General features: G+C 37.5%; 2 protein-coding genes across 4 annotated transcripts in view; one reads left to right on the top strand and one right to left on the bottom strand.

Annotated features, from left to right (window-relative positions):
- The window catches only part of LOC130220058 (gastrula zinc finger protein XlCGF8.2DB-like), a 57,948-nt gene that overhangs the window by 3,301 nt on the left and 31,051 nt on the right, over positions 1 to 23,596 (top strand). The window contains exon 3 of one of the 3 annotated variants that reach the window (XM_056452478.1): positions 8,786 to 12,628. The exons of 1 other annotated variant lie outside the window; for it this stretch is intronic. In XM_056452478.1, the coding sequence (XP_056308453.1) occupies positions 8,786 to 9,666 (881 nt within the window). In that variant the 3' untranslated portion in view covers positions 9,667 to 12,628. Of the gene's footprint in view, positions 1 to 8,785; positions 12,629 to 23,596 lie in introns of those variants that run through there. One more of the 3 variants, XM_056452477.1, reaches the window with a different exon arrangement.
- On the bottom strand, positions 20,834 to 23,456 carry LOC130220057 (coiled-coil domain-containing protein 106-like). Its single transcript, XM_056452475.1, has 4 exons — positions 23,351 to 23,456; positions 22,761 to 22,907; positions 22,410 to 22,622; positions 20,834 to 21,153 (listed from the first exon to the last, which is right to left on the bottom strand). The coding sequence occupies exons 1-4, from the start codon at positions 23,454 to 23,456 to the stop codon at positions 20,834 to 20,836; spliced, it is 786 nt and encodes a 261-aa protein (XP_056308450.1).

Genomic DNA, 23,596 nt, shown 5'->3' on the forward strand with positions numbered 1-23,596 from the left:
TTTAAGTTTTTCAGGACAACAGTATCTCCAGCAGAAAAGAGCTAGAGCGGTCCAAAATTGGGTGCAAAACACAATTTAAATCGCCTCCTGAAATTAAATTGTGTGTGTCAAAACTAGGCAAAATTGAAAATAAATCACTGAAAAGTTGTACATTGTCCAAATTAGGAGCATACACATTGGCCAGGACCACAGACATGTTAAAAAGTTAACTGTGGATTATTACGTATCTGCCATTTTTATCCAACACATTTGACTCCATAACAAACTGTACATTCTTATGTTTGAGTACAGCAACGCCCCTACTTTTGCTATGGAAGTTAGAATAATATATCTGTGTATAGCCTCCTCTATTAAGTTTAGAATAGTCTTTTTTCAACAGATGTGTCTCCTGTAAATATACAATATCAGATTTTAACTTAATTAGATATGCAAACACCTTGTTTCGTTTCACTGGGTGATTTAGCCCCCACACATTCCAACTGGTAAAGTTTGTCTTCACTCCACCCATTTTATGGAGGGCTGTCGAAAACATTTATCAGAAGCATCCGAAAGGTATCTGTGGGTTTTGTATGTAGGGGGATGTGTGGGGGAGAGAGAGGAATTAAAAAAAAAAAAAGGGGGGGGGGGGGGGTGATCGCACATACACTTATAAACACGAAACAACACAATATTGAAACCTTGCGTGTAAACTTGCTCACACTTCCAGCTACTCCCACTCTTAACTAGCTGACCATGTGGAACCTCACATATAAAACAAAACAATTTGAACAGCTCTAGATGTTTTACTACAAAGCTACTCCACCCATTATTGACAAAATATACTTGAGAATTAGAAATGACAACAACGAACATGTGCTGTAGTGGTAATTTAAAAGTTAACAGGAGAGTGACATTAACATTTGTATTGTCTTTGATAGCCCAGTGTACTGTCGTGATTGCCATCAATTCAATGGCTTTCTTCAAAATATCCTCGTTTTCGGAAAAGTAGTGGCGTATAATCACGAAGGCACGTGGCAGTTCCTTGTCGTCCACTGGTTTGTTGTGTAGAGTGCGGTGTGCCCAGTCCAGAAGTGGAGTCTTCTTGAGGTTTAGGGTATCTTTCAGGAGGCCGGCTACAAATTCCGTCATGCGTCTGCCATGCTCCCGTCCTTCTTTAATTCCCGTAATGTGTAGATTTAAGCGGCGAGACCTCTCCTCAAGATCCACTCTTCGGTCTCTCAGCAGAGCCAGCTCCTTTTTCACGATACTAAACTCTTTTTTTTAGGCTAGTAAGAGAGTCGGTGTATCCACCCAACACAGACTCCAGACCAGTCACTCGCTCCTCCGTTGCTTACACTCTGGCAAAAATGTGCTTCAAGCATTGCGTAGGTCTGTCTGAAGCTGGTCAACTTGATTGAAAAGTTAATTTGACTGTGCAACGGCCTTTTCCTTAATTTTAGCAATCAAATCGCCCTTTAGTGCATCAATAGCTTGAAGGACCGCACTGTAATCACTTACCGGAGCAGTCTCTTATTTTTTTTTTAGATGCAGCTTGCACTTTGGAGTTAGCATTAGCATTGAGGCTAATAGCGGATTCCGCCTCCCTATGGTTGCTTTTGCCTGTATTCATCCTGATTCAAGTTGAATTATGCTCAGAACAGCTAGACTCTGACACTTATAAACACTTATTTTCCAGTATATGGAGGTTTAAGGTAATAGTATTTAGAATAAGAGCAATATTAAACGAAATTTTAAGTTTCAGGTGAGGACCTCAACAGTTTGCATCTTTACATGGCGCCGCTCCAACCGGAAGTCCAAAACAAACAATATAACAGTAATCACAATGAAACACAAAACCCTCAGCACTTATAACTCAAATGAAAGTGAAAGGAAAAAATGCAAATGATTTCAGGCCAGCAGATTCGTCAGATTTGAAAACAGGGAAAAATAATAATGATAATAATAGTACGGGGAGAAAACAAAACAAGAGAAATAAAATGAGAATTTGGACAAAAAAAAACAAAAACGTTTGCTTTTTTACCTACGGAGCGGAGGGGTCAAGGGCTATGAAAGGAGAATGGCAAATGTGGAGGTGTGGATGTGAAGGTTGAGGGCATCGATGAACCCAGCCGGTGAGTAGCAGCCAAGGGTGCCTAACAGGAAACTCCAACACTGTTGACTGCGGAATGAAGGCTTTCGGTAGCTGACTCCATGCCAGCAAGATAAATCGATAAGTTGATTTGGTTCAGGTAACACTGCACTGAAGACTTTGGAGATGCACTCGTTCACAGACGTCACGAGCGGTCTTACTTTCGCATACTTTCGCTTTTTGTTTCTCACAGCCAGTCGTTAAGTTTACACTATTTGTCTCGACCCAGTTTCTCTACTCGTTTCCCCGCACTGCAACAGTTCAGTCAACACTTTCTTCTGCACACCACATAATGCTGCCCTATTCAACTCTCCTCCTCTTCCTTTATACTTTCACCCATTTCCTTTTTGCCGTCTCATGGGTGGCGACCAATTAAACAATGTTGACTGTCGTCACAGAAAACACCAACAATCATAAGTGCATGATTATATGCTGTTATGGCTTTTGTAAGGGATCAACCTACGTTTTAAGATCGATCAGGGGTTTATTAGCTCATTTCAATGAACTGGATCTTGAAGATTCAAATCATTGATTCGACTCAATTGAGTCAGATTGAATCAGATAAAAAGATTCACACTTTATCCACCATTTGTCCCGCAAATTGAAGACATTGTATCTTCATATTCATCGTACCAATCTTGTTAATATTATTTGGGTGGCCAACGATAATAACATAACACAGTATTGGGTTAACTTTTAGCGAGGTAACAAGATCTACAGCTCAAGGCAATGACTTAGAAACACATAAACAAGAACACAGTTCTTACAAAATGAGAACAAAGATTTAATGAGCTACACTACGATACATGAAACTAACTACGTAATAAGCAAACAACAAACAAACGCGCGCACACACACACACATACATTCACACAGAGACAGTTCAGAGGATGTAAGATGAGTTGAACAACCGTCCCAAATTAATTATAATACTTCTTACATCTTAGAATAACACCTGAGAAACCACAAAAGCAGAGATTTGGCTTATCTTTAACTGCTTAAGATCAATCTGCACCAGATCAGCAAGAGACAACATTTGTTTGTTACTTGCGAGTTTGCTGGAGTCAATTTTTCCCTCGCCAGCTGGCCTTGGGGAAACTCGGTGCTCCTGATTGGCTGGTGGCTTCTGTGACGTCCTTGGGATTTGCTCGTGGGTGGCTGTCGGTTACCGAGGTGACGGACTGATGAGATTCCGTTTGCGGAAGTTTGTGCGGTTTTGGCGGTCCCGAAACTCAAGAGGTTTGCATGGGAAATTCGTGGTGACCCAATTGCGTGTATCCGACACAGTATCCGGGCAGGTGAATGGGGGCAGAAATCTATAGCATGCGCAAGCCAGCTAATGCAAAAAGCAAAGTTTCTTTGTTGCAGGGTGTTTTTAAGTGACCTGGTTTGGTCCATCCCCATGACACTGTCTTCCAATGAGCAGTTGCCATGAAGGGCGGGGCCACGCCCCGTACTATCGTAGAAAGGGTCAATAATTAACAGACTGCATGTAGAATTGTCGTGGTAAGTTTTGTGACTATGTCACATCAAAGGTTACAAGATGAATACTGTTTGTGCTACTAGTTTTTCATTTACACCAATGTATTGCAAATGTCACTAGCTTTCGTTCAATACCAGACATCATACATTTCAGACACTTACAGATAATTTTAATCTGCTATAAGGGTTAAAACAACACATTAATTAACTTGGTTGGTTGGAATAACCATAGCAAATGAGGAAAACCATGGCATATTATTCAAAGATACATCTGCCTTAGTTTTGAAATTTTAAGAGATTTTCTTTCATTTGTATGCATTATTTTCTCTTTGTCTCTACGAAATTGTACATCTGGCAGGATGTGCCCAAGGCGAGCACATGAACATGTAGAGGAGTCATTCAAAGTCTCGTGAGGCGGTTCCCGCTGAAAATCCTGAAAAGCCCCATTGTTTAAGTTTATTAGTCATTCACTAGTTAGCTGAAGGGTACCAGAACATCTGCAGCCAAAGTATTGATGCAGCTATTCAAGTAAATTGGGTCTCTGTTATCGTGATGGTACAAGCCCTCAGGCCAGTTCAATGACTGAGACAATTTGGCGCTTGCCCAAGATTTCAGATTTAACGCGTTTTGACCACTGCAATATGCCCATTTGTTACTTCACTTTGCAATCAAAAAATGTTGTTATAATAGAGGCCAATGGAGAAGAAAACAGCAATAAATATAATGAAAAGTGAGTAAATTTGCCCAGAGTGTATTGAGGCTTTAATTTTTTATTTCAAAGCATTTTCCCTGAATATGTTAAAATTAGATGTCCTCAAACATCAGTCCATTTACAGAAACACAGAGACAGTTTTGGCCCAATTAAGCCTCAAAATCAAAATGACCCAACAGCACACAAGGGGAAATGTGCACATTCCAGACAGGTATGTCTCATGTCTGCAAGGCAAATATTCAGCTGTTTGTTCAGCTGTTACCCCAGAACATTTTTTTTCTGATGTGTTTACCAGTCAGGCACAGAATGAACAAGTATTCCCTGTGTGGTGATATGTGAAACAGGTTATTGAGATTGGCTGTTCTGTGTCGGGGTCCAGGGTCGCTGGGGCAAGGGGGCGGAGCCAGCACGATCAGGCTGACACAGAAGGCAGAAAGATCCCTAATGAGTGCATGCTTTAATGAAGTTATATTTTGAGTTCTAAAGTGATGGTTTACTCTGTTTAACATGACATGGTGTCAGAATGAAAGTTCTCCGCGCACTCCTACGATCTGAGGAGGACGGAAGAATAATGGCGAACTTTCACGCGCCGAAGATTTTGATTTCGCACGGCCGTCATGTTGGCCGGCGTGGAGGCAGCGTTTTGCACGATTCAGAATTTCAATGAAACTTGACAAGGAAGACAGAGATGTACAGGTGAATTCACTGCTCTATGCAATGGGCAAGCAGGCTGAACCCATATTCAGCACATTTTTGTTTTCTGTAGAGGAGGAAAAGTATTACTAAAATGCAGTAGTTTAAAAGTTTGATGAACATTTTCTGCTCAAACGCAACTTGATTCATGACCGTGCTTGTTTTCACAAACGGAATCAACGAAATTGTGAAAGTGTCGAAGCGTTCGTCAGGAGTCTGTCTATATGAGCTGGCAGAGTTTTGTGATTTCGGTGCAACTAAAGATGAGCAGATTTGCGATCGCATTGTGATTGGAATTGTAGATAGCAACGTGTCTGAAAAGCTGCAGTTAGAGCCCGATTTGACGCTGGAGAAAGCGATACAAATTGCTCGCCAATTGGAACTGATTAAAACGCAAAGCGCTGATATTCGAGGAGCAGGTGATGTAAGTGAAGTGGGCTATAAGTCTAAGCACACGAGACAATTCAGGAAATACACAGGAGGTAAATACAGAAATCCTGACACGAAACAAAGAGATGAAAGTAGTAAAGTTACATGTTCAAGTTGTGCACGTAAGCACGAATATGGGGCCTGTCCTGCTCAGGGTAAACAATGCCGCAGGTGTAATAAAACAGGACATTTCGAAGTCGCTTGTAAAACAAAAACTGTAAAAGAAGTGACCAGTGACAAACAAGATGATGAAACTAAGGGAACATGGTTTCTGGGGTCAGTTTCTGATGATGCTAACGAGAATGAGCGGCATGTAAAGTTATCAATACAGGGGACTACCGTTAATTTCAAGAATGATACTGGCGCAGATATCACAGTCATGTCTAAACAAACATTTCTAAAACTTCCCGTTTGCCCACATCTTACTAAAGCATCTGCTGACATCATAAGTCCCGGTGGCAAATTGGACTGTATTGGTAAATTCTTCGCCTGTACAGAAAGGAAAGGACAAAGTGTCAGTTTCTGGACTTATGTTGTTACAGGCCCATACACTAACAACCTCCTCAGTCGTAAAACTGGCTGTGAAATGAAACTGGTGAGTAGAGTTGATTCTGTCAACATGGAGGACTGTGTTTCCAAAACTGTTTGGTGCATGCATATTCGCCACGTTAGATGCATCCAGTGCATTCTGGCAGATATCATTGGATTCAAGCTGCAGAAAACTCACCACTTTTATAACGCCAGTTCTGTTTCCGGAGTCTACCCTTTGAAATAACCTCCGCTCCGGAGATATTTCAGAGAGAAATGAGCACTCTTCTCCAAAACCATGCTGGCTCTGTTGCAGTGATGAATGATACACTGGTGTTCGGTAGAGACAAGGAGCATGATCGCAACCTCAAAGCAGTCCTAAATTCTGTCAGAGACTCTGGTCTTAATTTGAATAAAGAGAAGTGTCACTTTGGAAAATCTGAAATTCAATTATTTGGACATATTATTGGAAAGGATGGGATCCGGCCTGACATTAACAAATTTAGATCTATAACGGAGCTCCCCTGCCCTACGAATCTGACTAAATTGCGACAGGTCTTAGGGATGATAAATTACCTCTGTGAATTCCTTCCAGGTCTTTCATCAGTTCTTCATCCAATGACTGAGCTGCTTAAGGGTGACACTAAATGGACCTGGAGCGAGGCACAGATGTAGGTGTTTAACAGGGTGAAGAGCATGTTGACCACAGCACCAGCGTTAGCGTTCTATGATACTACCAAGACCACAGTGGTCAGCGTTGACGCAAGTAGTTATGGTCTAGGTGCTGCCCTGTCTCAGCTGCAAGAAGAAGGACTACTTCCGATTGCTTTCTGTTTAAGGACTTTAACTGAGACTGAACGCCGCTACTCACAAATTCGAGATGGAATGCCTAGCTGGAGTGTGGGCATGTGAACAGTTCTCGCGTTACTTGCAAGATATGGACAAATTTGAGCTCCAGACTGATCATAAGCCACTTGTACCATTGATTAACACATACAATGTTGACAAAGCTTCCTTAAGGTGCCAACGGTTACTGATACGTTTGATGAGATTTAATGTCAAAGCAGCGCATGTACCAGGCAAACAGCTCATGGTGGCAGACACTCTTTCTAGAAATCCTCTGACTCATTACACTGAGTCTGACACAGAGCATGACCTGACAGTGTTTGTACAGGCAGTACTGTCCACTAAGCCGGTGAGTGGAGATGGGTTAAATGCCGTAAGGAAAGCCACGCTCCAAGATACAGATCTCCAGTTGGTTTGCAAGTACATCCGCCAAGGATGGCCCAGTCAGACATCTCAGTTGACAAGTGTGCTGCACAGGTTTTATGCTGCTGGGGCTCACCTTTCGGAAATTGTTGGACTTTTGCTGTATGAGGATATAATTGTGATTCATGGTTCACAGAGACCGGAAGTGTTTCGTCTGCTTCACACAGGTCATCAAGGCCTCACGAAGTGCAGGGAGAGGGCTAATATGTCTGTATGGTGGCCTAGAATAGCCAAAGACATCACAAAAACAGTAGAGACATGCGAGTTCTGTCAAGTCTATAAGTCGACACAAAAGAGAGAACCTTTGATGGTTACAACCCTTCCTGGTGGGCCATGGCAAAAGATCGCTGTTTACATCTGTGAACTAGATGGTAAGAAATCCCTAATAGTGGGAGATTTTTATTCTCATGATATTGAGATTGCACCTCTACAAACTATTACAAGCCAGCTGGTGATTAAGCATCTGAAAACTATGTTCGTTCGGTGGGGGATCCCATACAAACTTATAACTGACAATGCTATTCAGTTTACATCTGCTAAGTTTGTGGAGTTTAAAACGACATACGATTTCACTCACACTACCTCCAGCCCTCACTACCTACAGGCTAATAGTGCAGCTGAGAGGAATGTTGCTATTGCAAAAAGAGTGTTGAGGCAGCCAGATCCACAGCTAGCTTTAATGAGCTATCGTGCTACACCCATCAATGCCACAGGACTGAGCCCAGCTCAACTGATAATCGGATGTCAGATCAGAAAGACAGTTCCAATACTACCAAAGAAAGTTTATTGTGCAAACAAATTAAGGCACAATCTCTTGCCGAAACAGAGACACATTCAGAGTGTCCCGGATATTCCATGTTGCTAAAAGGGAACTTGTTATATATTTACTAAAGGGGGGCTTCATCACTTTAAAGAGGGGAGATGTGGTGATATGTGAACAGGTTATTGAGATTGGCTGTTCTGTGTCGGGGTCCAGGGTTGCTGAGGCAACGGGGGCAGAGCCAGCACGAGCAAGCTCATACAGAAGGCAGAAAGATCGCTAATGAGTGCATGCTTTAATAAAGTTATATTCTGAGTTCTAAAGCGATGGTCTACTCTGTTTAACATGACACCCTGTCTGCTTAACAAATTTTAGAAAAACGTTTTGTTGAAATTTATGAATATATACGAATAAAAATAGTCAATTTACAGCGTTTAAATCTGTGTCTTATCAATATGACCAAAAGGACTTTTATGATCAATTATGTAAGAAACTCTGAAAACTGAACTGACACAGTTTCAATTTACTATAACTTCTATGTTAAGCAGCTTTGACACAATTTACATTGTAAAAGCACTAGATAAATAACAATGAATGCATTGAATCTGCTTAAATTTGTACACGTTAATGGACCAAACAAAATATGATCTGATTTATTTTACATTTAATGTGCATCAAAATTACAGTGTGTGTAGCCAATGTTTCCAGTGTCTTTTCACTTTTCAGCTTTTAATGAGACATTTTAAGACTTAATGAAAACTAATGTTTTATTTATTTATTTCAGACCAAATTGAAGAGAATGAGGGGAATAAAGAAGAGGAACATCATGTCAAAATTGAGGAAAAAATTTGTTTACAGACTGATGGTATTTTGATAAGGAGAGACAGGAATCATTTCACCTGCACTCAGTGTGGAAAGAGTTTCAGCTGCTCATCACACCTTAATAATCACACGAGGATCCACACTGGAGAGAAACCATTCACATGCACTCAGTGTGGGAAGAGTTTCAGCCAATCATCATCCCTTAATCTACACATGATGAGCCACACTGGAGAGAAACCATTCACTTGCACCAGGTGTGGAAAGAGTTTCAGCCGCTCATCACACCTTAATCACCACATGAGGATCCACACTGGAGAGAAACCATTCATGTGCACTCAGTGTGGGAAGAGTTTCAGCCTATCATCATCCCTTAATCTACACATGAGGATCCACACTGGAGAGAAACCATTCACTTGCACCCAGTGTGGGAAGAGTTTCAGCCAATCATCACACCTTAATCACCACATAAGGATCCATACGGGAGAGAAACCATTCACATGCACTCAGTGTGGGAAGAGTTTCAGACAATCATCATCCCTTAATCACCACATGAGGATCCACACTGGAGAGAAACCATTCACATGCACTCAGTGTGGGAAGAGTTTCAGCCTATCATCATCCCTTAATCTACACATGAGGATCCACACTGGAGAGAAACCATTCACTTGCACTCAGTGTGGGAAGAGTTATAGTCAATCATCACACCTTAATCAACACATGAGGATCCACACTGGAGAGAAACCATTCACATGCACTCTGTGTGGGAAGAGTTATAGTCAATCATCACACCTTAATCAACACATGAGGATCCACACTGGAGATAAACCATTGACTTGCACTTAAGCCGCGGTCACACTGGACTTCTCTCCTCATAGACTTCCATTCATACGCATGCGAAACGCAGGTCCGTGTGTCAAGTTTCGCAGTTCACTGCATTGCAAATTCAAGCTTGATGAACTCTGACCTGTCAAATCACATCACTTGACTGTGTGAGACCAGTCGTAGATCAAAACATGACCTCTCTGGACAGAAATTTAAAATATGGACCAATCGCTCACTTTTTTTAATGTCTAATAATCTTGTTTAATCCCAGCCTTTTTCTAGGGCTGCTAGAATATGGGAAAAATCATAATCACGATCATTTTGGTCATAATTGTATTTCATGATTATTCAAAACGATTATCAGTTAAGTCAAAATTATTCGCCCTTCTGTGAATTTTTTTTGTATATAAATATTTCCCAAATTTAACAGGAATTTTTCACAGCATTTCCTACAATATATTTTCTTCTGGAGAAAGGCTTATTTGTTTTATTTCGGCTAGAATGAAAGCAGGTTTAAATATTTTGAAACCTATTTTAATAGCTCAATATTAATAGCCCCCTTAAGCAATGTTTTTAATGTTTTTGATTGTCTGAGAAGAAACTACTGTTATACAATGACTTGCCTAATTACACTAATTAAGCCTTTGAATGTCACTTTAAGCTGAATACTAGTATCTTGAAAAATATCTAGTAAAATATAATGTGCTGTAATCATAGCAAAGATAAAAGAAATCAGTTATTAGATATGAGTTATTAAATCTGTTATGTTTAAAAATGGGTTGAAAATAAATCTTTCCATTTAAACAGAACTTGCGGGGAAAGGGTTGCAAATAATTCAGGAGGGCTAATAATTCTGACTTTAACTGTATATATGCAGTTATTTTCCTCACTGTAAAAAAAGAAAGGGAAATAAATACAATAGAATAAAAATATGAAACAAACTGTGCTTTAGGAATCTTAACTGTAAGAAAAATACTTGAGCTACAAAAGTCCTTCAGTCAAGAGCAGTGAGGGATTTTCTCCTCTTGTTGTTTGATTAATGATAAAACAGTCAGCAGCAGGAATATTGCATGCTGTCACTTTAAGAACAGTGTGGCTCTGATATGGTTTTTCTTTCATATGTCTTTTGATTCTCAACTTGTTTGTTTATTACACAAATGATGATTAATATGAATAATCACTAAACACTGCACTCTAACACAAATGTGCATATATTTGACCTGCCGCTCGTCTCTGAGGCTAAGCGTGCGCGCACACACACATAACAACATGCACTCTTTTGCACTTTTAAAACATGAATGATTCAAATGTACATCTATGAATGATGCGCATCCCATGCTGCAAACGATACAGTACATGCTTTTAGTAATTTTCAAGTGGAACTGAGTTTTGCAGAGCAACGAACGTGTACAACTGGAAAGGGGCGGTATATAAAGCAATAATCGTTTTTCATAAGCCGAAACCAGATTTTCAATTAATTGCACAGCCGTACAACAGAATTTCGCATGCTCATACTCTAGTGTGACCGCAGCTTTGGTGTGGGATGAGTTTCAGCAACTCCTCAGACCTTAATAAATGAAGACCCACACTGGAGAGAAACCATTCACATGCACTCAGTGTGGGAAGAGTTTCAACCGATCAGCAAACCTTAATGAACACATGAAGATCCACACTTGTGTGAAAGAGTATATGTGCTTGAGTGTGAGAAGACTTTTATTACAGCTCCAAAATTGAAACTGCACCAGACTTTTCACACTGGAGAAACCGTACAAGTGTTCACACTGTGACAAGAGGTTTTATCAGTTAACACATCTAAAAACACAAAAGAGGATTCACAATGGAGAGAAACCGTACAGCTCTGATCAGTGTCTACAGAGTTTCGCTCATTCGGCGCAGCTTAAGAAACATGTGGACAAAAAGTTGCATACATGACACGAATACAGCAAAACATTCTCATGTGGACAGAATGTTTCATGTCTGAATAATGTTTGAAAAGGCTGAGTGATGGTATACTGTTTTCCAACACTCCTACAGTGCAGTTGGTGGGGTTGTAAATGTGTTGCGCTCCTCACGTTTACCGTAAACACAATGATGGCGGCTGAGAGAAGAACAGTTTCATAAACATCTGGCAAAGAGAACCTCTGTGGCTTAAAATCTCTTTGCAAGTGATTGTACAGGTGCGGATACATCTGTATTTTACTCTTCAGTGTATTCATGTAGCTAGTGTTGTTTTGGATAATGTTCTCTGTCTGGCTCCCTGAATGAGAAACAAATCACTGGAAGACACCGCACATCAAAGAAGGTGGAGCTCCAGGACGGTTAGTTTGCAGTATACCAGGGCCTCAAGTTTAGAAAGCCTATTCAATTGTCATGTGTTACATCTTTTATTGGTAAAGTTTATTTAATTTTAGGTTCAAGATTCTTTCTAGTTTACCACATTTACTTTTTTGAGTAGAATACTTGATGAATATTTGATGATTTAGGCAGAGCGACGGGTATTAAGTTTTACAATATTAATACACTGTGATGATCCCAAGACTCCAGATTGGAGTATGTGGTAAATCCTGATTGGATGCCTGCATTACTTATCAATGGGTATATAAAAGTTGTTGTGTTAGCTACCCCAGGACGCTGTGGCTACTCAGGCGTCCTCATGTCAAGACCTGCCATCTCATTGACTCTTTAACCTTATGCTTTTGTTTTGCATTACTTATATCATGTAGTTAAAGTGTTGTTGTGATTATATCCTGAGTTCTTTATCTTCATTATTATCTCTAGACATTTGCTGGTTGCTTTGATTGATTGTTCTATGAGTTACATTTTAGAATAAATAATTTGCATTCAGGCTATTTTGTTGGCTCATTTCTCTTTTATGTTGCGACTCAAACAAGCGGGTCATAACACTTTGTAAAATGTGTCCGGTTGTATCCGAGATCTTGTCCTTTCAGTCATGACCATAGGTGAGTGTAGGAACCTAGACTGAGCGGTAAATTGGGAACATTGCCTTTCGTCTCAGCTCCTTCACCACAACAGACAATCACATCAACTGCATTACTGCTGCCACTGCACTGATCCATCTTTTAATCTCACATTCCATTCCTCATGAAAAAAAAAAAATTGCAGATACTCTATTTAGGGTAAGAACTCAACGCCAAACTGGAGTCAAGCTCCATGGTTTCTGACTTAGAGGTGCTGTTTCTTTCCCTGCCATGTCACACTCAGTAGCAAACTGTCTCACTGCATGCTGAAGGTCCATGTCCTGTGAAGCCAAAATGACGTTATATGCAAATGGCAGAGACAGTCCTAGCCTACACCTAAAATTCTTTCAGTAAAAATTATTATATTTTTGAGATCAGGCTTAAAAATAACACATTTACAAAATGAAATAGACATTGTAGTGGTGGAAGGGGAAGTAGGATGGCTTGTTCAACTATGAACTAAGATGAAGCTCTCTCAGGAGGGATGGACCAGTGCGCGAGATGTCTCAGACTAAGGCGTAATAATGAAATAAATGCACAGGAAGTCTCAACCCTTTTTTATCAACTGGCTATTGCAATGTACTCCTATGCAACCTCATGCAAATTATCAAACTGTTTTAAATATTGTAAATAAAAATTTACAGGGATATACTGAAGTAGAGAAGTAACTTTAGGAAGGAAATTCATTTAGAGTATGATAGTTTGTAGAGCTGTGAACCTACATTGGTCTCACGGTTCAGTTCGGTTACAATTATCATGCAATCGATTAGGTTCAATTCGATATCTCGGTGCATTGACGATGCTTTCCATACACAGTTTTATATTTTCTTCATAGCAGCAATTCCTGTATTAAAATGTATGAATAAATTTATATACTATTTGTAATACAATTTTGTCATTTAATATAAACAGTCAGATATATAAACTGTACCTTTAAACAACACGAGCATTTATAGCAATTAATTTAAACAATTATAAATATCCCGCTCGCTTTCTGATCCTTGTCTAGTTCTCTTACACCCCTTTGATTGGTCACACCCGCGATTGGCTCTTGCACGCTGTGCTCTTTACAGATGAGTAACACTGATAAGTGGCAGACGGCAGCGGCGATCACAGCTGATCCATCATAGATACAGTGGAGAAAACTCTGTAGGCATGTGCTCATGTCTGAATCCAGAAGTATCGCTGTAAAACAGCCGAGAGGAGAGAAAAAGTCACGCCAGCAGGTCAAATGGGCCACAGTGAGAGAGAAAGAGAGAGAGAGAGAAAGAAAGAAATGGAGTATTTTATTATCTCAAACGCAGTGAAATAGGGGCTTCTGCTGTGTCAGTGAAAGACTGATCCAGCAAACACACACGCAGTGAAATTGCGCACCGTTTCTGAGTTTTAAGTAGTTGGAGCGTTGTAAATACTCGCGCTTGCCTCCCTCGCCATAGCACATATGAGATAAATGACGTCAGTACACAATAACTGGTTATGATTATTACTGAACTGTTACCGAATTGTCAGCGTCTGCATCGCGGTGCACCGAAGAAACAAGTAAATTTGACACCCTTAATAGTTTGTTATTTTGAGTACCTCAGAGCAGTGGTTCTCAATTCTGGAGATTTTGAGTACCTCAGAGCAGTGGTTCTCAATTCTGGTGCTTCACTCGCTTTTGTGAGTGGAAGTTGTCCTGGGTTACAGAGGTGACAGACTCTGCTGTGAGTCGATTTGCAGAAGTTTTTTTTGCAGATTCGGTGTAGCATGGAATGTTCTTTGCGACCTGATTGTGTGATGGTGCAGTGTCCGAGAGCAAGGCAAGAGGGGGCAGAGAGCAGCAGCGAGCATGAGCGAGCTAATGCAAAAGCCAAGTTTTACTGTTGCAGTAGGTTTTTAAGTAATCTGGTTTGATCCATCCCAAAGGCACTGTCTTCCAATGAGCAGTTGCCATGGAGGGCGGGCCCACGCCCCATACCATTATGCTCAGGGTAAGTCATTAACAGACTGCTTGGTAATGTCATGTGGTCAAATATCTTGTAAGTTCTTTACTATCTTACATCAAATGTTACAAGACAAATACTGTTTCTGATACTTGGTTTTCATTTATTTATTTTTGAATTTATGTCTGTTTGTAAATGAATAAGGCTGTACATGGATTAATGTTATTTTTTATTTTTTTATTTTTATTATTTTTGAGACTGAGAAACTTTTATTTGAGAATCTTACATTTAGATTTATTTGGGAATGAGAAGGCATTCCTCCAGCATAGAACAGTCAATGAAAAGGTTTTGGAAAGTGATTTATAGCCTGTGCTCACTCCCAGATTGGAAGCTTCTGGAGGGGGATGTAGGCCTTCAGCAGTAGGTGGAGGTAAGAGGGTGCAGTGCCAGTGATTTGAACTTGATACAAGCCTCGAGCGGTAACCAATGCACAGAGATAAAGAGAGGAATTACATGGGCTCTCATTGAAGACCAGGTGAGCTGCAGCGTTCTGGAGCATCTGTAGAGGATTAAGGGTGCAGTATGGGAGTCCAGCTAGAAGGGCACTGTCGGGGTCCAGCCTTGAAATGACAAGAATTTGCAGTAAAAGTTGTGCAGCATGATCTGTTAAGAAGAGTCAGATTTTTCTGATGTTGAAAAGTGCAGATCTGAATGATGGAGCTGTGTTAGCAATGTCCTCTTTGAAGGACAACTGATCATCCAGAATCACCCTAAGATTTCTCACCGAACTACATGGTTTGGATGATCCCAGCTGGATTGAGAAATTGTGTTGAATATGTGGAGTTGCAGGGAAGGTGATGTAAGCAGATCAGTAAGCAGTTGGTGATGTTTTTTCCAAGCCGATATCCTTCAGGCAGTTTGATGTGAGTTAAAAATTTGGAAATAATTTAGTTGAAAACAGCCCTTTGAAGTGTTTTGGCAATAAATAGAAGGAGAGAGACTGGTCTGTATTTTTCATCCAATGAGGAGTTGGGTGATGGTTTTTTGAACAGTGAGGTTACCCAGGCCTGTGTAACCCTGCAGGCCCTACACCACCCAACCCGTTCTAAGCTTGGATCGAACCGGCGACGTTCCGCATGGCAGTTGCTCTAACAAAAATGCTAAAAACCATGGCTCCTAGCATCTGTCACCAGAGCACCTTTAGAGGTCAGAGGAGTGAGGTTTACCTGCACAGCACTTCACTAGCTGGCCACCGTTACACTTAAAGATGTTATATAGGAGTATAATTGTTGTTGTTTTGAGGTTGTAAGCAGAATGGTCTGAGACCTTATAACTAGCCAGCGTAGAATTTTCTTGCACTTTATTAGCACGAAAAAAAACTGCTGTTGTTAAGCTGATAGAGCAGCTGCTAATTATTTCACTTTTTGACATCGTTCAGCACCAGAGTAAGAGCTGAAGGCCTGATGTTTTGTTTCATAATGTCTTTTAATATTATATTCCCTCATTACTGCAACTGATCCCTGGCAAATTAAACAGACACATATTCTGCTGACCTCTGTGAAGAAATATTCTTTGCCCCAACGTGACTGAAATTTCCTGCACTTACTGTTGATTTTTCTTTTTCTTGGTTGTGCCATGGCTTGCCAAAACATGATTATCAATTATGTTTCCTTCAGTTTGTTCGGTTCGTTTTACTTCATAACAGGAACTGCTGCCTAATTGAAGGCATTCCATAGCGACACCCGGTGGTTATTTATTGAATTACCTTCCTTTTTGTAAAGCGGGCCAGATTCTATTAATATTTATAAAAAGCCTCGCGGGCCACCACAAAACTGATTGCGGGCCGCAGATGGCCCGCGGGCCGTAGTTTGGAGTTTGGACACCCCTGGTCTAATAATTCTAAAACTCAAAATCAGATCCTAAAGACAAAGTTGAAATTCAAATAAATTAAGTCATAACGCCCAAAAAGATTTTAAAATCCTATAGGACAAAGTGAAAATCCAATTAAAAAATTCTGAATGTCCATTAGAATTTTACAATCCTAAAGTACAAAGTGGAAATCCCATAAGAAAAATTCTGAATGTACATCAGAATTTCGAAATCCTATAGGACAAAGTGAAAATCTTATAAGAAAAATTCTTAATGCCTATTAGAATTTTAGGAATCCTTTAAGATCCTGTATGATCCTAATGAATAAACTGAAATTCCAATAGGATTTTTTGACAAGGGGTCTGATTTTGTCCACATTTGTCTACTTTTGTTTAGTTTTGTCAAGGTTTGTTTTGTCTATTTTTGTCTACTTTTGTTCTGTCTGATTTTATCAATTTTTGTCTACTTTTGTCTAGTTTTGTTTAGTTTGTCTAGTTTTGTCTAATTTTGTTTTGTCTGATTTTGTGTATTTTTGTCTAGTTTTCTTGTCTGATTTTGTCTACTTTGTTTTGTTTGATTTTGTCTACTTTTGTTTAGTTTTGTTTTGTCTGATTTTGTCTACTTTTGTCTAGTTTTGTTTTGTTTGATTTTGTACACTATTGTCTACTTTTGTTTAGTTTTGTGTAGTTTTGACTAGTACTATCTGATTTTGTCTACATTTGTCTAGTTTTGTTAAGTTTTGTCTAATTTAGTTTCATCTGATTTTGTCCACATTTGTCTAGTTTTGTCTATTTTTGTTTTGTCTGATTTTATAAGCTTCTGTCTACTTTTGTTTAGTTTGTCTAGTTTTGTTTTGTCTGATTTTGTCTACTTTTTTCTACTTTTGTTTTGTTATGTCTACGTTTGTCTAGTTTTGTTTTGTCTGATTTTTTCTAGTTTTGTTTGGTCTGAATTTGTCTACTTTTGTTTTGTTTGATTTTGTCTACTTTTGTTTAGTTTTGTTTTGTCTGATTTTGTCTACTTTTGTTTTGTGTGATTTCGTCTACTTTTGTTTGATTTTGTCTACTTTTGTTTAGTTTTGTCTGATTTTGTATACTTTTGTTTTTTTCTGATTTTGTCTACTTTTGTTTAGTTTTGTTTTGTCTGATTTTGTCTACTTTTGCTTAGTTTTGTTTTGTGTGATTTCATCTACGTTTGTTTAATTTTGAGTTTTTTCGTCTAGTTTTGTTTTGTCTGATTTTGTTGTCTATTTTGTCTAGTTTTGTTTTGTCAGATTTTTTCTACTTTTGTCTAGTTTTGTTTTGTTTGATTATGTCTATTTTTTCTAGTTTTGTTTTGTCTGATTTTGTCAACTTTTGTTTTGTTTGATTTTGTCTACTTTTGTTTAGTTTTGTTTTGTCTGATTTCATCTACTTTTGTTTTTTCTGATTTTGTGTACTTTCATCTAGTTTTGCTTTGTCTGATTTTGTTTACTTTTGTTTTGTTTGATTTTGTCTACTTTTGTTTAGTTTTGTTTTGTCTGATTTTGTCTACTTTTTTTCTAGTTTTGTTTTGTTTGATTTTGTCTATTTTTTCTAGTTTTGTTTTGTCTGATTTTGTCTACTTTTATTTCTTGTGATGTTGCCTACGTATGTCTAGTTTTGTTTTGTGTGATTTCGTCTACTTTTGTTTAATTTTGTGTTTTTTGTCTACTTTTGTTTGATTTTGTCTAATTTTGTTTAGTTTTGTTTTGTTTGACTTCGTCTACTTTTGTTTTTTTATTTTGTCTTCTTTTGTTCAGTTTTGTTTTGTCTGATTTTGTCTACTTTGTTGTCTATTTTGTCTAGTTTTGTTTAGTCTGATTTTATCAGCTTCTGTCTACTTTTGTTTAGTTTGTCTAGTTTTGTTTTGTCTGATTTTGTCTACTTTTGTCTAGTTTTGTTTTGTCTGATATTGTCTAGTTTTATATTGTTTGATTTTGTCTACAATTGTCTGATTTTGTCTACTTTTGTTTAGTTTGTTTTGGCTAATTTTGTTTTGTCGGATTTTGTGTATTTTTGTCTACTTTTGTTTTTTCTGATTTTGTCTACTTTTTTCTACTTTTGTTTTGTATTGTCTACGTTTTTCTAGTTTTGTATAGATTTGTCTCATTTTGTTTAGTCTTATTTTGTTTACTTTGTCTAATTTTGTTTTGTCTGATTTTGTCAAGTTTTATTTTGTTTGATTTAGTCAACTTTTGTTTAGTTTTGTATAGTTTTGTTTTGTCTGATTTTGTCTACTTTTGTCTAGTTTTGTTTTGTGTGATTTTGTCTACTTTTGTTTTGTCTGATTTTATCAACTTTTGTCTCGTTTTGTTTTACCTGATTTTGTGTACTTTTGTTTAGTCTGATTTTGTCTACATTTGTCTAGTTTTGTCTAGGTTTGTTTAGTTTTGTTTTCTCTGCTTTTGTCTACTTTTGACTAGTTTTGTTTTGTCCACTTGTGTCTACTCTTGTCTAGTTTTGTTTTATCTGATTTTGTCTACTTTTGTCTGATTTTGGGTATTTTCGTCTAGTTTTGTTTTGCTTGATTTTATGATTTTATGTACTTTTGGTTAGTTTTGTCTAATTAGTTTTTTCTGATTTTGTCTTCTTTTGTTTAGTTTGTGTAGATTTGTTTAGTTTTGTCTAGTTTTGATTTGTCTAATTATGTCTACTTTTGTTTTGTCTGATTTTATCAACTTTTGTCTACCTTTGTCTAGTTTTGTTTAGTTTAGTTGGTAACACTTTATAATAACTAAACACCATGAACCATTTAATAAGCATTAACTATACATTACTAAACATTAGTAAGCAGTTTATAAATGCAGCTACAAATGCTGTATTCTTGACTTACAAGCGCATATATAATGTGCTAACAAATGCGTTAATAATTGCATTTTCATACTTTATTAATGATCAGTTTTTAATTACCTAATGAAGTAGTGCATGATTTACAAACCATTTATTTAAGAGTAATTGGTGGCTTTTAAGATCATTTACAACGCATAAATAAATCATTAACTAATCATTTAAATGACCATTAATAGATCTTATTTTTCAGGCATATAGTAATAGTTAGTCTGTATGTTAATAACTGCTTTATTAACACAAATTCATGCTGAAATTCATTATTAATTACTGTACTTACTAAGCATTTACTAATTCTTAGTTAATTGATTTTGTGACCTAATCTAAAGTGAGGACTATTTATGCTTAGTTAATGGTTTATAAATGACAAGTAAATGCTCAGTTACATTATGAGAAAAAGGAAATGAACGAGTGATTCAGAACATAAATATTTATTGCAAGATACCAAAATTACTCATCCCCATATCAATAGAAAAAAAAAAAACTTCAGCAATGTCAAAAAAAAACTAATGAAAAACTACTGTATACAAGTAGCAAAATGAACAAAATAAGCAAGAACATGAATGTGCATTAAAACATCAAGATGTCAACCAAATAACTGACATAACTACTTGTACATTCTAGAAATGTCATACAACTGTTTCAAATGAAAACATAAAACATTGGAATCTTAAATAAGAATAGAAATACATGTAATAAATGTAAACATTGCTGAATATCAGTTTCTGGAGATTAAGCAGATTACAGAACAGTAGATTTAGTAGAACACTGAATTAAAGGAGTGTCAAAATACAATATGTAAAATTTGTATTAAAAATAACATCATTTAACAATAAAACATCATAAAACATTTCAGTGTCTTTAACTTTTAAAGTGCATGTTGTGAATTAACTATTTTGCATGGTTCACTTAAATGAAAATTTTGTCATAATTACTCACCCTCATCTTATTTTAACCCCCTGAGACCTTTAATCAATCTTCAGAACAAAACATTTAGGATAAAATCCAAAGCTCTCTCATCCTCCATAAGAGCAATGGTCCCGAGACATCCACAAACGAGACCAAACATACTGTCAAAACATTCCATGTGCAATTACAGTTAAACAACTGAAGTGACATGCAATGTTTTGACAAAGTTTTTGGTTCCTTTTCTGGACTTTGAGAGTCTTGGGCCATTGCTGTCTAAGAAGGATGAGAGAGCCTCAGATTTTATCTAAATAATTTTAATTTGTGTTCTGAAGATAAATGTAGGTTTCAGGAGATTGAACTAAGGGTGAGTACTTAAAGGCATTGTTCACCAAAAAATAGAAGAAAACAAATACTCACTATTTACTCTCCCTCAAGTGGTTCCAAACCTGCTAAGTTCTTCTGTTGAACAAAAAGGAGATGTTCTGAAGAATGCTAAAAACCTGTAACCCTTGACGTTCATGTTACAAAAAATAATTATTGTTATAAATAAAATTATAATATAATAATTTATATTATTAATTATAATTATAATAAAATTGTTGGTGAACTACCTGTTTAATTAACACTTTTCACTGTGTGAAATCTAAATTCCCTTTCTTTGTATGGGCAGCAGCTTATTGGAACTTTTCAAGGCACTGACAGTCTCTTCAATGGATTGATTTTCATGAATTTCAGCAGCACATTGTGTGGCAAAAGCACTAAGTTTATCCCGGCTTCTATGGTTTTGAACAAGTTCCTTAAACTTGTTAGGCACAGCGATGTAAAGCTCAGCAATTGGAGCATTGGCCACAATTGTGTTCCGGTCCACCCCAACATGCTTGAGAGCAGATGACATGGTCCCTCCTCTACTGAAGTGCCGGAGGATTTTTTTATATCGGGCAACCACCTGCTGTGGCGTTTGGGCTGTAATTCAAAAACACAGAAAGCGTTAGTATTTTTATTTTCTCTCGCACACACTCGTTATTGATTTGTACTATTATTCAATCAACCCTATGATACATTGCGCAAACTTCAATACAGATTACCTGTTACACCCAGACAATCAGACCAGTCTAATATATAAGACTTTTAGGCAATAATTTATTTGTTTACATTTCAAACGTGCTGTTTATTTAGAAGGATAGGACGTATTCAGAATAAACTATAACAATGATTTTGGAAAGCAGATCAGCAGCTGCTTAGCCTCTAATTCCATGTTAAGATCACATTTCTAATGTACACTTTGTCTGGAGTTTAACGGATGTCTGTACTGGTTATAAGTGCAATATGATTCAACTGCAATATTTAGTCAATCATCCAATATTCAGGGTTTATACACATTTTTACTACGAAAATTAAATGATTTTCCATGACATTCAAGTAAATTTTCATGTCCTAATGTTTAATGTAATGTCTGTGTATATATGGTAAATAATAATAAAAAACAATGCATGTTTAAATGTATTATAGCATATCATAAAACACACAAAAACCTATTTAATTGTAATTTATTTTTATATCTATAGTATGTACGATTTATTCAGATAATGCTTACACATGGCGGTTCTTTCCTGCTGTGCCACCTCTGAAATTGAGACTAAGGAAAATAAATGAATGCTTACACAGCATTCATAATGTGAGACCATGTTTTTGGCCAAAGACAGAAAAGAAGTAAAGGCAACAAACCGATATTCAAGTTTACATATATTTGTTAAACTAATTTCTATGACTTTTCCAAACCCTTGTGGGTTTTTGTTTTTCCAAATCTTTTTCATGCCTGGAAAATGTCACGTCAAAATTCAATGACTTTTCCAGGTTTTCCATGACCATATTAAATCTGAATATTTCTATCACAGCAAACAGATTCCATTGCAATATGAAAATGTTGCAGCTTCATATATATAAAATTATATGAAAATTTGGCTATTGTTATTTTGACTAATTTACTTAAAATATTATTTTTTACAATTATTTGTAGTTGCTGAACATTTTGGTTCAATAAATAACAGTAGTATTTATATAGACATTACATCAAGTTTCTAAATGGCAAATGCATTTTATGACACACAATCTGAAATTGTGTGAAGATAGAAGCAATCAAAGGTGAGTGAAACAACTGAAGAGCATACAAAGCAAACCAAAAACCCAATGAGTAAAAAAAGCAAAAACAACATTCTAACCTCTCTGCCCTGACTTCATTTCCATTTTCTTTGACTTCTTCACATTCTTTTTTTCTTTCACCTTTCTATTCACCTTCTTCTGCTTCTTGTTCACCTCTGATGAGGATGTCGAGGTGTCTGACAAAGCATCAGAGGAAGATTCAACCGAGCTGTCATTAGAGGAATTTGAAGACAGGGAAATCGCCTTGCTGGAACCTTTGTCTTTTTTCAGAGCTGTTTAAATGGATAAGTACAGAATACTCACAGCTTACATCACAGTATAACTTTACTTAGAAACACAAAGTTTAAATTATGTAATGTATGACCCAACTGTACTTTAATCAAATACATATTGAGCATTGTGAGACTTACCTGATGCCAGTTGCTCCTTTAGATAGTCTCTTTCTTTAGTCAGCTCATCAATCTTCTCTTTTTGCATTTCTACTCTCAGTTTACACATCTCCAACTCATGAGATTGCCTTTTGTCTGACAAATGTGCAGTGGGGGCCATGGAGACACCTAATTCAAAGAAAATGTGCATACACATCATTGACTGAAATGTGAACGTTCTTGTCAGACAAACTGATACCACCTCACTAATAAAAATTACAGAGTTATAAAAGTCAACTACTGACAACCAGTTGTGTTCCAGAAAGCGTGCTGCACCGCTCCACCCCAACTCAGTGCACATATAACGTTAACTAACGGTTAATGCTGTGTTCCAGACAACTCGGAATCAAAATTTTCATACTGTATAGTTGGAAAAATTATTTTAGAAAGCACATTAAACACTGAATCTGAGTTATAAGAGACACATGTACAGGAATTCCCAGCTCCAACTGTGTCTGAAATGCAGCATAATTTGCATGTTAACATTTAATATATGCATGTACGCTAGCATAATAATAGTTAGCATAGCAATAACGTGTGCCAGTAAATAGAGTAACAAGGGCCCTACTTACCACTAGTGTCACTGCCGCACGTCTTATCTATTGCATCCATCTCCACATTGTCATTCCTTTTGGCTCGTGTCCGTACACCTTTTCGATTTTTGTCGGAGTTCTCCATGTTCATACTGAATCAACCCGTTGCTTTCGCCACATGTCGATGACGTTTGAATGCCGAATGCGTGACGAGTTTTCCGTTGTCCCATATTGATGACGTATCAAGTTTGAATTCATAGCGCCAAAAAGAGACTATCTAGCTAT

Source organism: Danio aesculapii, unplaced genomic scaffold (genome assembly GCF_903798145.1).
Source record: "Danio aesculapii unplaced genomic scaffold, fDanAes4.1, whole genome shotgun sequence".
NCBI classification, from domain to species: domain Eukaryota; kingdom Metazoa; phylum Chordata; class Actinopteri; order Cypriniformes; family Danionidae; genus Danio; species Danio aesculapii.